This window comes from Mytilus trossulus, unplaced genomic scaffold (genome assembly GCF_036588685.1).
Source record: "Mytilus trossulus isolate FHL-02 unplaced genomic scaffold, PNRI_Mtr1.1.1.hap1 h1tg000244l__unscaffolded, whole genome shotgun sequence".
Taxonomy (NCBI): Eukaryota; Metazoa; Mollusca; class Bivalvia; order Mytilida; family Mytilidae; genus Mytilus; species Mytilus trossulus.
Window position 1 is genome coordinate 875,917 of NW_026963317.1, and position 16,729 is coordinate 892,645.

At 28.9% G+C, this 16,729-nt stretch overlaps 1 protein-coding gene across 1 annotated transcript; it reads left to right on the plus strand.

Annotated features, from left to right (window-relative positions):
* Positions 1-49: 49 nt before the first annotated feature.
* LOC134701365 (serine palmitoyltransferase 2-like) lies at positions 50-16,643 on the plus strand. Its single transcript, XM_063562503.1, has 13 exons — positions 50-266; positions 3,697-3,867; positions 4,220-4,374; positions 5,028-5,173; positions 5,795-5,919; positions 6,717-6,810; positions 7,013-7,118; positions 7,950-8,169; positions 8,422-8,548; positions 9,033-9,168; positions 9,675-9,804; positions 10,281-10,379; positions 10,974-16,643. Exons 1-13 carry the CDS (start codon positions 180-182, stop codon positions 10,974-10,976), a joined length of 1,599 nt encoding a protein of 532 aa, XP_063418573.1. The 5' UTR covers positions 50-179; the 3' UTR covers positions 10,977-16,643.
* Positions 16,644-16,729: the final 86 nt, after the last annotated feature.

The following is a 16,729-nucleotide window of genomic DNA, read 5'->3' on the forward strand; positions in this document are numbered from 1 at the left end:
GAAACTTCCGGTATAACCTTAGTTTTCTCCCTTTGCCATATTGTTTCGAAAAGGAAATACACGTCAGTTACTTTTAGAGAAAATATAACGTTATATTTGATTGGTCAATCTCGTGTACTTTAGTCCTATGAAATAAGTGTTACGAAATTTGGTTAGAAATTAAAGTTTAGGTGGTGAAGATGGCTGGAAAAACGAAGCCGAAAAATGGGATGAACGGGAAAACTAATGGATTTAATAATTGTTATCAAAACGGACATGATTCACAGGTAAAATAAAAATGTGTGCTAACGCAAGTTTTGTATAACTATAATAATGTGAGCATTTGGAAATGCGCGTGTTTACAACTGTCTGAACTGAAACATAGTTTTTACAACCGGAAAAAGTGATCCATTATATTGTCGAAATTCGTAATAAGTGTAAAATCTTGTTTAAAATTAATGAAAATATTAAAACAAACCTAAAATATTTTTTCGATTATGTTGTATATTAAAAAAAAATCGAATGCGTGATTGGACACGCCCATTTTAATAGTGTAAACAACATTCCATGATTATCTCCCGTTGTAAATATTGCCGGTTGCCAAAACAAATTTGTTCTGTCCCTGGTTTATGAACTGCATTTGCGTTGTATAATTAGAATTTAGGCATGTTGCTATCTAAACAATTTTTTGTTGCATGTATATCCTTGACCCTTTTTTAGATAAAATACATAGCATTCTATAAAATAAATACAGAACTATATATTTGTTGCTATAAACTGCTAAAGAACATTTCTATATTATTAGAATAATTTTGTGATGCATTGGGATATGTTAATTGTCCCTTTTTGTATCTTTTATTCTATTTAATGCACACTGCAGTTGTAAAAAAAATATACTTAACCAAATAACTCCTACTTATTCATTGTCACAATTTTTTTTTTAGCCATGACCAATCTATGTACAAAAAGGTCAATAATTAACTACTATAAATATCTTAACTCATTATGTTAATTATCTTTTGTTAAATCAGATAACTTCTGATATCCATATTTTTGTAAATAAGTAGTATTTCAAGATTCAACTCATAGACATAGAATCTAAGATACAGCTGTCTCTATTAACAAATTCAATGATAACTGATGAGTCTACATTTGAAGCTGCTGACATTCAATGCTGTATTTTTTAAATTTTTAAATGAGCAGTTTTATACCAGTGACATGTTTTATGTTGATAAATTATTAAAAAAAAGAAAGGTTCCATTTCCCTTCAGTCAAATTTGACCAATTATGTGTTTTGTAATTCTGTTTGGGTCTCTTTCATTCATTAAGCTCCTTATACTGTATATATACAATTTAGATAGTCTCTCATAACTCTTTTTAGAGTGGTTCTTGTATGTTTTATGATGTTGTTTTATCAACTGAAGAGGTGAGACTTAAATATTAATCCATCTGTGACTTTCAAATGGTTTGTTTTGAACATTCCTTATTAAGAGGCAAAACATTTTTAGTGTTATTTCATTATGAAGAAATAATTTCAGATATATATGCTGAAAGCAGAATAAATTATTTTCTGTAGAAAATTTGAATAATGATTAAAATCATTTTTTTTTGTAAAGTTAAATTTGAACTACATGTACTCAGATAACTTCTTATGAAAAAAAATACATTGCAGTTTGGGAAAGGAAATTAGTATTGACTCTGTGTGCTTACAAATTTTAGCAATCTACGTTTATTCTGTTAAATAACAGTGAACTTTTATGTATATTGTTACATATATAATCAATGCTTTCCATGTGTTGATGTTGTAATAAAACTAAATAATTAATGAAGCATTTTAAGATATAAGGTTCAAAGAATTGAAATAAGATACAAATACACTGTAATTACAGTCTGCATCGTTAATAGCCACTAGTCCAATGCCCCAGTAAAAATTGTTTCGGACTAATAAAATTTTAAAATTTAGTTTCTGGACTAGTAGATGAAAATGTAATTAAAGAATTAAAAGTTTTATACAACAGTTAACAATTTTGCTGATGCATAAAATTTTTTTTTTTAAATATCAATGCCACATTATGCATGTATTTAAAGAAAGAGATTTGATAAGGATAAAAAAAAATGCATAATTGGCTGTTATTTTGGTGTGTCTCACTCCAAATCTGAAGATTTTTTTTGTAAAATTAATTGATTATGGCCTTTTATATCAATAAATTGAGAGACCTAACCAAAATAAAAGGAAACACTATTGTAAACAATTAGATACATGTACTTATAGTAAAAGTTTAATCTATTGACACATCCTGCTGTGACCAATTAAGATTTGAGTGTGAAAACTTGTTTATGTCTCAACATTCTATAAGGACATGTAAGAACAAGTATTGTTTACATGTTTATTTAGTAGTATAGTTAAAACAGGACATGAAAAAATAAATTCCATCTGTGTATAAACTTTATTGGAATATAGTTTGAAAGATGGGTATTAAACTGTTTCTAAATATTCTACGAAAGGTAATTTTCATAAGTGTCTTAAACAGACTAAATGACAGATAACTTCTAAATATAAAGAAACGCTGTTACAAGCTGAATATTGAAAAAGAAAATCTAAATCATGTATTTTTATTCTTTTTTGTAAAATCAAATGTTAATATTCTGGATATGCAGATTCAAAGATTATTATTCTTAATGGGTAGAAGTATTTATAATCATTCTTAATACACAGAAGTAAATATTATTGTTTGAAAAATATGTAAGCTTATTTACACATGAGTGAGAAAGTTTTTTATTTGTTTTTAGACTGGTCTTCTGAAAGTAAGTCAAATATCACTCTCCCATTAACAAATGTGAGAAGATAAAAATCTCATTAAGTGCTCTGTTTAAATGACTGAGGAGTTGTTTTCCATATCAAATTGACAAGTTATTGGAAAAATCATTGTTTACACAGTTTAGGGTGCCTAAACCTTTTGACAAATTGTTTTTTAAAAGCATTTAATATTACCATAAATGATTGGATATATGGCAAGTTTTTGATATAAATTCAAAATTTTGATAATTTAACTGCAACCTTTAAATAATACAATGTAACAGCACATTTTAGTTCCAATTATGAACCCACAAGGGGCATACCAAGCATACATAGATGAATAGAAAACATTGATTAGTATAGATTCATGCAATATAAACACACAATTACGATACCAACTGCACAAACATTCAGACTTTAACAATGTCCCAGGCATGCAATATACAATACAATTGTTAAAGTGTAATTAAACAAAAGGTAGCAATTTTTATGAAAACCATTGTAAATGAGTGTTGCAGTGAAGTACCCATGTAAAGGGTGGTTTCTGATGTATCTGTAGGATAGATCTCTACTTCATGTTAGAGACTAAGAGGATACATTTTTGTAAAAGTATGAACCCGTTTTGAAGTCCTGCACATATAACTGATTGTATGAAGGGTAAACAGGTATGGGTAAAATGTAACACACATCATGTATAATAAACAAGTATTAGTCTATGTAATTTCAAATAAATAATACACAGATTGAAAACATTGTTACAGCCAAAATATTTAGTGCTTGAGGGGTTTAAAGCAATATCTATTGATCAAGGATCACAATATGTTGCAATAATGAAGTTAATGTTTTCTTAATGGTAATTTTAAAAGAAAAAATTACTTAATATTTCCCCTGTATTGAAAATAATACCTTTATATTTTCAGAACACACCTCTGAAGGATACATTTATAGAAACATTTGAGGAAACACCTCTATCTACAGCCATTTTAACATATTTGGGATATGCTGTTCTTGTTGTTATTGGACATATCAGAGATTTCTTGCGAAGTCTTGGTATTGAAAAAATAAAGTCATGCACAGAACCCAAGCTTCAGGTACAATATATATGGTATAATACAAATGTTTTAGACTTGGACCCCCTTCTTTATTTTGTTGTGTGAAATTAAAAAAAAAAGATTTATACATTTTAAGCTTCTGTGCCTATTTTTAATGTATTTGTTTTCATTTAAACACAATCTTACATTGGAATCAGTTTATATATACCTGTCTCTTTTATTAACACATGAAGGATGCCAAGATAAAAAAAAAATAAAAAAATATAACAGTGACTTGATTCTGGTATGTTTTATGCATCACATTATCATTGTTTAAAAAAAAGAAATAGAACATGTTTGTATATTATGCAATTTAAATTCTAGAAATTACAGATTTGGCTTTTCTCTTTAGGGTTACGTTTCACTCTATCAGAGCTGGGAAAGTTTTTATACGAGGAATCTCTACAGAAGAATAAGAGATTGTTGGAACAGACCAATATGCAGTGTAGCAGGTGCAGAAATGGATATGTTAGAACGTGTATCTCCTGATAATGGATGGAACTTCGAGTATGTACATAAAAGACAACTTTCGAGATGCATTTTCATCCAAAAACTTTGTTTTTAATGAACATCATTCCCCTGTTGAGGGGTATTGTCACTTCTGGTCCCATGTTGAGCGAGTGGGAAAACTATGATGCTATATTGCACAAATAATTCGGCAAATTGAATTCTCATAATTGACAATCAGCACTGCTGTCATTAGGGAATTGTGATTAAGTACCTACAAAAAAACACCATTATTTCTAGTTTATCCTGTACAATGATGATCACAAAGATGCTTGATGAATATTTATAGTGCAGGGATACAGGCCATCCCTCTTTCTGTTTAAAGGCATCATTAAGTGCACATAGTTGATTTTTTTCTGGTGACAGACAAACTTGAAAGTGGTCTATTTCCTCTTCTTACAGTACTCTCAATGGGTATAAGTTAGAAATGTCTCGTATTGGCAAATTTTCATGAATATTTTTTCAAGTGATCTTTGTTAGGCTTGCAAAACGACTTAGCATGCTTTTATCGCCAATTGCAATTATACAAGGACCTATTTGTAATTTGATTTAGTTAGAACACTTTTCAATCTGTGTAACATAAGTTAAAAAACAGGATTAAAAAAGATATACATTTTGTCTCCTAGCTACAAATGAAACTTCTTTCATTTCAGACTAACTGGAAAGACACAACATGTATTAAACTTTGGATCATATAATTATCTTGGTTTTGCTGAAAATAAAGGTCCCTGTGCAGATGCTGTAGAAAAATCTACAATAAAGTATGGCGTAGGATGTTGTGGCAGTAGGCAAGAATTAGGTAAGTTAATAACAGAGGGCAAGTTCCCTTTAAATTTAAAAATCCATAAACCAACACACATCAAGAGGAAATCAAAAGTTTTAGTTAAGTGTGTGATGAATAGAGATGTTTTTATTGAGCACTATTGCTGTCAAAATGAAATAAACTCGCATAAAGATGAAGTAGTGTGTAGAAAGATTACTATGCCACTTTAAAGAAGTTTTTGTTATCAGACCTGATGAGCCAATAATTGTAAACAAAACCATAATATCTCAATGCTTGTATACATATATATATATGCCTTTTATTACGTGAAGAGTGTTAAGTTAATTCCTGTTGATAAAAATGACAAAACAAATATTGAAAAAAAAGAGCTGATTGCAATGTAGTTTAACAGACAACAGTTTTCCTTTGAACTGCACTGACAGGATAGTGAAAGCAGAGATCTACAAAGTAATTTGACAGAATATTTGAATTTCAATTTAATACATGTAATGAAATGACGAAACGAATCAAACAACCCAATTGAATTAATAGATAAATAATCAGGAGCAATATGAAATAGTGTTAAGTAATAGAAAAGTATAAACAAGATCTATCAAGTAATGTAAAGATTTAAATGAAATAATTTAATGATTTCAGGTTATTTAGAAATCCATAAACAGCTAGATGAATTAGTGGCAAAGTTTCTTGGAGTAGAAGCTGCCACCACTTTTCCGATGGGTTTTGCCACTAATTCCATGAATATGCCAAGCATTGTGGGAAAGGTGAGTTATATAAACAAGTTCTATTATGGAGTACATCATTACTGCAACCACTTTTCCGATGGGTTTTGCCACGAACTCCATGAACATGCCAAGCATTGTGGGAAAGGTGAGTTATTGTGTAAACCAATCTTTTGGTGGAGTACATAACTACTGCATAATTGTTAAAACAATAAAACACCCTATGTTTTTATAAACCTGCAATTAAATATAGGCAAAACAGGAGGCACACTGCAAGCTACCTTTCAAAATGTTCAACAACTATGTTACAATTACAGATAAAAACTTAAAAGTTAAAGGTAATTTCAGAGAAGCACTTCAGAATGTTCATTGAAATTATGTATTTGCATACCGGTAATCAAGGAAATTTAGTACCCCATGAATAATACAGAATCCGAAGTTTAAAAGTAAAGAATGTCTGTCACATCCACCAATGAAAATGTAGGATTTTATTGACCAATAATATTCAAACTGTTTTCCATACAAAGTTCTAGTTAATGTTAATAGCAGCAAAAAAACAAAAGAGAAGAGAATGATTTCATAATGCAAATAAAATTTGTAAAATTAATGTTTCTTCCATTATGCCAAAAAAGGATTGGTTGGTAGGCAATTATTTTCATATTAAAAAAAAATAATTTAAGAAATAATTGAGCTATACTTTATTGTAGTTTTAACATGGAAAGGCATTATATTCATGATTATTTTTGCCCGAGCGATAGTGAATATAATGCCTACTATCATGACTATAATGTTTTAATATTTTAGCAATTTAATAAATTATTATTATTATATGATTTCAGGGATGTCTAATTTTAAGTGATGAACTGAACCATTCCTCTTTGGTGCTGGGGTCAAGGTTATCAGGAGCTTCCATTAAAACATTCCGCCATAATGGTAAATATTGACTTAGATCTTGATGTCTCTTTTAAATCTAACTGGAACCTGCATATTTTATACACTAATTAAATATTACATTTTGGAAGACTTTCTTCAGTATTTACTTTATTTAGTTCTGTATGTAATAACTGTCTGATCCAGATTTTTGATTTAATATTTGTCGCCAATATTTCACTATTTGATGTACATAATATTTCAGATATTGAAGATTTAGAAAATAAACTAAAAACTGCAGTAGTCTTTGGACAGCCAAGAACACACAGGCCATGGAAAAAAATTCTTATTGTAGTAGAAGGAGTATATAGGTAGGAAAATAATAAGCAACTGTGTTTGATAGTACATACACTGTAGATTCATTATTATTGGTGGGATACCAATTTCAGTGGGTTTTGTGTGTTCAAATTCAAATGTTCAACCAACTACAAAATTTCAAATTTGCTTATTATACAGAGATTGGCAAAACCACAAAATCAAATATCAACAAAAATGCATCTTTTCCTCAACCCACAAAAATTGATACCCACGACAATAAATGAATTCACAGTTCTGTATTATAAAATATATTTAAAACTTCTGACAGATGGTGTTTCATTATATTGTAGAGTGCCTTATATATATTTTTTTATTACAATATTGAGGTATAGATGAAAAATGCATAAAATAATTTCCAAATTATTAAAATTGTTCAGTTATTATAACAATTTAGGTCTGTGTGTTAGATATGCTAGTAAACAAGCTAAAATTCAGTCACTTACATTTTTATGTGTAAAAATATTTACATGTATTTGTCTTTGGAAGGTAAGGCAAATTACTTTCGTGTAATAAAATATATTTTAGATTATACTCTTGGTTTTAAAGCAAAGATTCACTTAGGCTCTAAAAAGTTCTAACATATGGCTTGATTTGCATTTCTAATTTCAGTAACCTCAATCAATGACTATTTACTGGCCAAAACCAGTAAATTTTATTGTTGAAATTAATATGGTGTGGTAAATTATTTTTAGAGTTATTACGAAAACCGATATAACTCATAGATGTGACACACATACACAATAACTTCACCTCTGTCAGGAATTTAATCTGGTGTATTATGGGTAATTTTGAAGGTCATCTAACAACAATTGTTTCTTTTTTAGTATGGAAGGATCTATTGTAAAATTGCCAGAAGTAGTGGCATTAAAGAAGAAATACAAAGCTTATGTTTACTTAGACGAGGCCCATAGTGTAGGAGCCATGGGACCACATGGCAGAGGCATTGTGGATTACTTTGGAATTGATCCTAAAGACATTGATATTATGATGGGAACATTCACAAAAAGTTTTGGTGCTGCTGGTGGTTATATTGGAGGGTCTAAGGTATGTGTGATTAAAGATTAGATTTTCGCTCAAATTTTTGCTGAAATTATAAAAAGAAACATTATGAGAGGTGATTAATTTCCAATCATTAATTGGTTCTATAGTTAAATGATGTGAAATGTAGAAATCAACTTAAATCCTGATGTAAATTAGCATGATGAAGACAAATATAACAAAAAACAGATTTGGTTTAAGATATTGCTTTTTGACAATCAAAGGGAAATAACTCTAAAATTTATTATTATTTTTCAGGATTTGATAAACCATTTGAAGTTACAGTCTCATGGATCAATATATTCGTGTACCATGGCCCCTCCAGTTACACAACAAATCATATCATCTATGTCAATCATCATGGGAGCTGATGGCACTAATGAAGGTATGAAAATATGTCAAAACTGTTTTTTTTACACCATAACAATTTCCACTTTTCTGTATAATTCAATGTTATTTTTAGTAATACTTTTAAAGTCTGGTTCACATATTTTTAAGTCCTTGGTGTAACCCTCTCTGAGAGAGGTATAAAGTACTGCAGATTCAGATATTATTGCGATGTTTTTATTATTGTGAAAAAATGAAATAGGGTTAAATCGCAAGAAATTGAACTCTCATAATGAATATTTTTATATAAATTGAACAGGACTTTTCTCAAAATCGCAAAATATCAAATTGTATTATAGTCTGAAAAGACAAAATCTTAATTATAAATACACTTAACAAGTTCTGATTATACAATAATTAAACCTTCTTTTATACTTTTGTAATGCAAAACATTTTTTTAGCCTTCAAATAATTTATAATTTTTATGTCAGATATTGATACTGAGCACTCAAGAATGCTAACATGCTGTTGTTGAATTTTAGGTCAAAAAAGAGTACAACAACTGAAGTGGAATACCCGATATTTCAGAAGGAGGTTACACGATATGGGTTTTATTATCTATGGAAACAAAGATTCACCCGTCATTCCATTGTTAATATTTATGCCGTCTAAGATTGCGTAAGTTTTGCATAGACATTAGAAAAACAATGAATCTAGGGTATCCACCCATGACAAAATCAATACATGCTCAGCAAAAAAAACCACAAAAAGCGAAGGAACAGCTTTATTATCAGTTTATATATTTCGTTGAAGACCCATTGGTGGCTCTCAGCTGTTGTCTGCTTTTTTGTTGGGTTGCTGTCTCTTTGACATATTCCCCTTTCCATTCTCAATTTGATCAAATCTGAAATCAATTTGACATTCAATAGGTTTCTGAATTTTTGTGCCAATCTTTTACTGGTCAGAATAAAAAAATAATACAATAAGAAATGAGAATGTCAACTATTAAATGTTGAGCAAAACACATATATGTAGGCATAGCAAAAACCTCTTTTTGTACCTTCTATGAAAGTTAGATAGTACAAGTATGAATTGAAATTGAGAAAATTTTATTTTAGAGAATGTTTGAAGAGAGGACTTGATGTGACAGTCTGTCTTTATTGCAATCTTATTGTATATTTCAGTGCATTAGGCAGAGAATGTTTGAAGCGAGGACTTGGTATTGTAGTGGTAGGATTCCCAGCCACACCAATCATAGAATCTCGAGCAAGGTTCTGTCTGTCTGCTGCTCATAATAAAGACATGCTGGACAAGGTATGTTTTTATACACTGACCTCACTGGGATATCGTTAGATAATGTGTGCGTCATCTCAAAAGTGACTTATAAACCAATAAGTGTGTGTTTATGAAAATGTTTAAAATTGAAGTACAATACTTTTATCACAAACAAGAATATGGTTGATATGTACCCATATTCTTCAAGTAATCATGTCTGAGTGCACAAGACCTTTCAACTTGAAATTCTGCTGCCTGAAATAAAATGTATGCATTTTAAAATGATTACAGTCAAAGAGATGGATTTAACATTCTTGTTTTTTAAACTACTTTACCTTTTTTTATTGGAGTGCCACTGATGAGTCTTTTCTAGACAAAACCAATGTCTGTCGCAAATACTAAATTTCAATCCTGGTATCTATGATATGTAAACTTTGTATTTATTTATTCTTTAAGTTATATGTAACTAAATGTTCAATAAAACATGTTTATATTAATTGATCTCCGTGTTTCAGGCCCTTGCAATAATAAATGAAGTTGGAGATATGCTATCTTTGAAATATTCCCGAACTATTCCTCCGAGTTTTAGTGAGAAGGATGTGGAGTTGTTATTGGTAGGTATTTCAGATTTTAATAGTAACATGATTAATTTCAATAGCTGAATGTGTAGGAATGGTGTATATTCATTTAAATAAGCTGCTTGAAACATTTTACGATAAATCACATTAAGTTTTTCTCTACAAAAAAAGGGCAGGTATTTAGTATTAAAGTTTGTTAAGGGCATATTTGGCCCAGATTTAAACATTGTATGGTACAAGATGGTACAAGATAAATATGTTTTAAGTTGTCTTAAGGACATGTGAGAAAGTGAAATTAAAACTACATGTATTTGTGTCAAAGTTTAATTCTGAAGCGTTGATTTCTATATCCAAAATAGGTCAAAATAAGAGATTTTGATGAAATTTGTAAAAATTTGCAGAATTTCAACCAAATTTGGGACCAGGAAACATAGAGCGCAGGTTTATGTTAATCTAAAAATTGAGAAACTGCAATCAAAGATAGACACCTTTTATAAATTTTTAAAAATCAAAATTCCTTCTATATGCACCAGCAGTAAAAATGTTCCAGACATTTTTTTCTCTTGTAAATTTGTAATATCTTGAATAATTCCTATATTTAATAATTTATACTGTTAATTTATTTTGCAGTGATTGTTTATAAGAGGTGTAAACAAAACAGTAGTAATCAGATGCGTTGCCATGACATCCAACAATTCATGTTAATGACAGATTCTGTATCAACGGTGTATATCCTGGAATGGAATTACAATGGAAAGTGTTCCTGGAATCTTAATAGAGACTACACCAATGTCAACCAATCAGAATCTTGAGAAATTGTGAATTGTGTGGAATGTCAATCAGATAATGTATTACAGTCCAAATCATGGAATGTTAGAGCAGATTGAGTGGACATTTATCATAATCAATTTGACCATGTTATAGTCTGTATCATAATCAATTTGACAATGTTATAGTCTGTATCATGAAAAATAAGTATAGGTTGAGTGAAAAATGATCGTAGTACTATATATGTTATTTATCTCTTCACAATACTGTAAATTCATAAATTATTGCAAGATTTTTTTTATTGCGAAAAATGCAACAGAGTTGTAAACGCAATAATTTAAACTCGCATTTTGAAATGGTTTATATGAATTAATCAGGATTTTTCTCAAAATCGTAAAAAATAAAGTTGAATTTAAGTCTAAAATGACAAAATCGTAATAATAAATGCACGAAAATAATTTCTGAATTTACAGTATATCGCTCATTATCAGTGCTATTGATAAGTCATTTAGCAAAATATTAGTATTGTGTATTCTCATGAAAACAGCAGGGCAGAGGAAATTGGTCTTGTGAGCCTGATCTTTGTAAACTGAAATGATAGGCAACCTTGATGATGTTTTTTTTGCTAGAAACTTTTTGTTTTTTCAGTGGAACAAAAGCAATGGACCTTCACAGATGTTATTCTTAAGGTGTTTTGTTTCTCTTCATCTTTAAATCTGGAACTAACAATTTCACTGAACTGGACCAAATCAAATTTTACTTATTTCCAATAGTTGTTAAAATTTGTGAATGACAGAATCCATTTGACTGTGATGTAATGTTGTTAATCATACGTGATGCAAATATATATGTATCAGTTGTCTTTCAGGAATTGCTGTACAATTTTAAATTTTATAATTTGTGTACTTAACCTTTGAACTATCATGACTATCAAAATAATTTAATGTAATTGTTCATAGCACAGATTTTTTACACCTGAATGCTAGTATTATCTATCCATCATCTGTCATTCAGATCATCATCTTTTCCTTCAAAAGTGTTAATATATATGAAATGCAAGAAAATTGGTGCATCCTACCCATCATCAACATCAATTTAAGGTGGTACCCAAAACTACAGGGAGATAACTCTGTAAAATCGGCTAAACGTTTTAATTACATTGTTTTGTTAAGGAAATTAAAAAATTCTCAATGATCAAAATTAGTTTTTGACAAACTGCTATATTTCCAACCAATTTTTTCCGACAAGGTGATTAGTTAATGATTTTTTTTTTGATTTTTTCAAAGAGTCAAAGTTAACATTTTGTTGAATTTTATGAAAATTAAACCAGCAAATTAATTTTAGTCGAGGTGTTGGGTACCACCTTAAATTATCACTCAAAAATATCATCTCTCTTAGGTTCATAAAGATTCATCAAAATTGAATGTTACAGCTGAATATTATTGTGTTTCATCAGGTTCAGCTTTGTTCAATGTTCTTTAGTGCTATATTTTACAATATTTATATATTTGATATTTACATTATATTCATATGCTATCAGGCATGATTTTATTTATGCGCCAAGTGTGTCTTTTCCAAAACCTTTAACAGGTTTAGAATTCCTCTCTAGTGAGACAAATCCGGCCATTTTTGTATGTACATGTATCTACCGATGCTAATTTTCTGCCAGGAGTAAACAAATACAAATACGTTTTTGGCCTTATACAAGTTATATATAAACCTTTTTAAAGTTATCTTCTGGAAAAATGTCCATTTAGAAGACCTATTAATCTTCAGTGATGTTAAAAATGCAAATTAATAAGTATTTATTTGTTCATTTGATTATATATGTTAAAGATTTAAGCTTATTGCTTCAATTGATAGGCTGATCTCGGTATTGAAAATAAACAGAGTTATCTTCCCATTTAGGTAAGTAGTGCCATTTTGTGATGGCAAAGTCAAAGTGACTGGGACAAACTCCTTTGGAAAAGTAAAGTTCTCATGTATGCTACCATATTAATTTTTTTCAAAAATCTTTAATTTTTTTTTTATGTATTTGCATTTTCTTTAAGTGAATCTCTATCCACATATCTTAGCTGACTGAGAAAAAATTACTTTTTAAATGAAAATAACTGCTGATTTCAATGCTTACATGTTAATTCAACAAATAATTTTTAACGTAGAAATCCTTTTATTTTAATGCATTTATTATTTCTTCTCAAAGTTAAAAATTTCATTATTTATACAGTATTTTATTGTCTTCATTTGTGTATTGGGTTCTATATTTTATTTTTTAACCATTAGTATTTTGTATTTTTATATTACTAGTATTAGATATTTATGTGCCATCCATTTGCCATTTACATTAATCATCTAATTTATTTTTCATCTCAATTATTAAAAACTGCTTGATATACGTGTAATTATGATATGACAGAAAGATTATTGTTTACTTTGCTATTATCAAATGCCATTTTAATTGACAATCCAAAGCTTTCATGTGTTAACCAATTTTCTGACAGATTGGACATTCTATTTAAATATGAAGACAAGCTTTTTAGAAAGCTGATACTTGTTAAAAACAAAACTGCTCAAGTGAGCCTTTTAATGAATCTTGCATAAAGTCACTTGTTTCATTTGACCAGTTTTGTAAATTCAACAATTTTTAAAAGCTTCTGTCAGCATGAATTGAATTTACACCTGATCTTTCAGGACAAGGAAACTGATTAGTTATTGGTATTGATAATTTGGGTAAACAGTTTCTTTTAGAAATAAACATTATTTAAATTAGAACATTCTGACTGTGTTTAAATTAAAATTTGTGTGTAAGACATTGTTTAAATTTGTACACTGTGTGTCTGACATTGTTTAAATTTGTACACTGTGTGTCTGACATTGTTTAAATTTGTATATTGTGAGTGAGACATTGTTTAGGCTAGTAAATTGTTTGTATGACATTGTTAAAGCAAGTACATTGTGCTGTGGCATTTTGTAAAACTAAACTATTTGTCTGTTTGTTGTTAAATAGGGATTTATAAGGATATATATTAAAGATAAGCCCATAATGGTTGTGATTGACAAATTACTGTGATTTTGACAGGGTTAAGTTTGGTATATGGGGAAATTTCGGGCTGTAAATTAAATTTGTACCACTAATAACCATCTTGAATTTGCTTGGTGTTGTTCATTTCTACAATACCGGTATTATATAAACACAATCACAATAAGTCTTTCTCATATGCAAATATTCCAGTTTCAGAATTTGAAGGACTATGGGCTATTTCTTTATTTAAGTTTACACCTTTAGTTGACAGTCATTGTTTATTACATTGTCAACCAATCAAAATATTCCTTTTTATGAAAAAAAACCAAAATGCTTCAGATTCTGAAACATCCAATCACAATTGCTGAATAGTATCAAGTATGTTTTTAAATCATCCAATCACGTTCACTGAATATTTAAAATGTTCAAAAATGAATCAGAGCTGTGGTACACAGACAACATATTTCAGACATCTTGCATTATAAATTCATTTATTTATTAATCATCCATATTTTTATTGTAAATATTATTATTAGTTTTTACTTATTTACACTTAGTTTTGAATTATTATGTTAAATTTCAGGTAGTGTTAAGCATAATGTTAATGATGTATTTGAAAAAAATGACAGTAGTATAATACTGGACCAGTGTTGACTAGCCCTCACTGTGTACAAGCAACACTGGTTTTGTAAGGCCTTCTGGAATAGTTTATGATTAAAGTTTCCATGCATGTGTTGTAAAGTATATAGAAAAAAAATGCAGTGATTTTTTTGTTGAATTTGGGATGACTGTTGTCACCAATAAAACAAAAGCGATGGACACTACTGCTGATAATACTGGCGATTTGATGATAATTTTAATCTGCTGGTATAGTGTGGAAACATTTGAAATTATTCCAGTTGTGTTTTTATGTCAAACTACTTGACTTTTCATACATTGTTTAAATAATAGGAGAGTTCCGATATAGTTGTTGTTTCAATGTTAAGGTTGAATAGTTGTGTTAAATGACATTTTTCTATGCATCTGTGTGAAATTTTTACACAAAAATAGGAATATTTAAAATTGTTTCTATTTAAGAAGATTGAACATACTTTTCTGTTTGGACACCCACTAGCATATATATATGTTTATTATCATTTCTATGAAAAATTCATGTTTCCTTATATGGTCAGACATGCATCATTGCCTAAAGCATGCCTAACTTAGCAATTATATTTCAAGGTCATATTCACTATAAATCATAAAAAAAATTATGGCAACTCCCACTTTACACACAAAACTGTGGTTAGAGCTTTTGTGAAAATGTGTTAACTGGTTCTTTCTCAATGTAATTTTAAATTTATCAGTATTTATTCCTAAATTGTTAAAGCGGAATTGAGACAAGAAGCACCCCGTTTCCCGGAACAATACTGTTTTTAGTTTCTGATAATTGTGAAAATAGCTCTAGATAAATATAACTATAGCACTTATATCAGTTTGGATATACTAGAACTAAAATATGAAAGCTGTTAAATCTAAGAACTCCATGAAGCAGTATTATGCCTCCTTTATTAATTTTGACTACTTTCCTTTTTTTTTAAAGCATTTAGAGCAAACTATATATTTGACCATGTTGCAAAAAATACTTTGTAGATAAAATGTTTCTTTTCAACTTTTCAAGTGATCAAAAACGTTTAATTTTGTTCACTGAATGATTGAAGAAGTTATTCTTCAATTGTTTTTTATAAGTTTGTCAAGTTAGGATTCAGACTTAATGAATGTTAAACCTTATTTAAAATCTGTCATATTAGGATGAAACTTTTGTAAGATATATTGTGTATGTGAAAAAATTTAGTTCTTTATTGGAACCAAATAAATGGACAAATAAGTGGCTATGTACTTAATAATTGTTAAATCATTAAGATGTGTTTAAACTTAATTGTTAAATCATAAAGATGTGTTTAAACTTAACCACAGTTATTGGAAATATTTTCAGTTTTGAAAACAAAAATCTAGAATTTAGTTTCAAAGAATAACGAGTTGAGGATAAACATATTCTTCGGTCTTAAAAACTTGTGTGTTAGTACTTGTATTCATAGCATTAAAGAGTTCAAAATAATTTTTACAATGATTTTTTAATTTGTTATCAAGAATTACTGGTAGTTAATATTGATTTATTATTATATTTACATCTTTATGACAAAAGTTAATTATAAATATTATGCGGGTATTCTATATAATTGAAATGACCAAAATGTTGATGAAAATTTATAGAAAAATTTAATTTTGTTATATGTTTTTAAGTTTATAAGGTGTGTTATTTTTTTTTAGAATTGTAATAATGTTGAGAATATTTATAGATATAGTTTATGTAGATATTTGTTTGCTTACATGAAGTTATTTGTGAATGTATTAAACAATTCTTTCTTATGGTAGATTAATATGCCAGCTTTTGGTTTTTTTTTTATGTTGAATCTATGCATCTTTGTTTAACTGCTATGATGACAAAATTAAAACTATGATAAAGTGTTCATATGTGTTATGTTATGTTCAATTATTAGTGATCCTGTGTCCACAATTTGCCCAACGTACGATCAACCTATGAAGGATTATGATG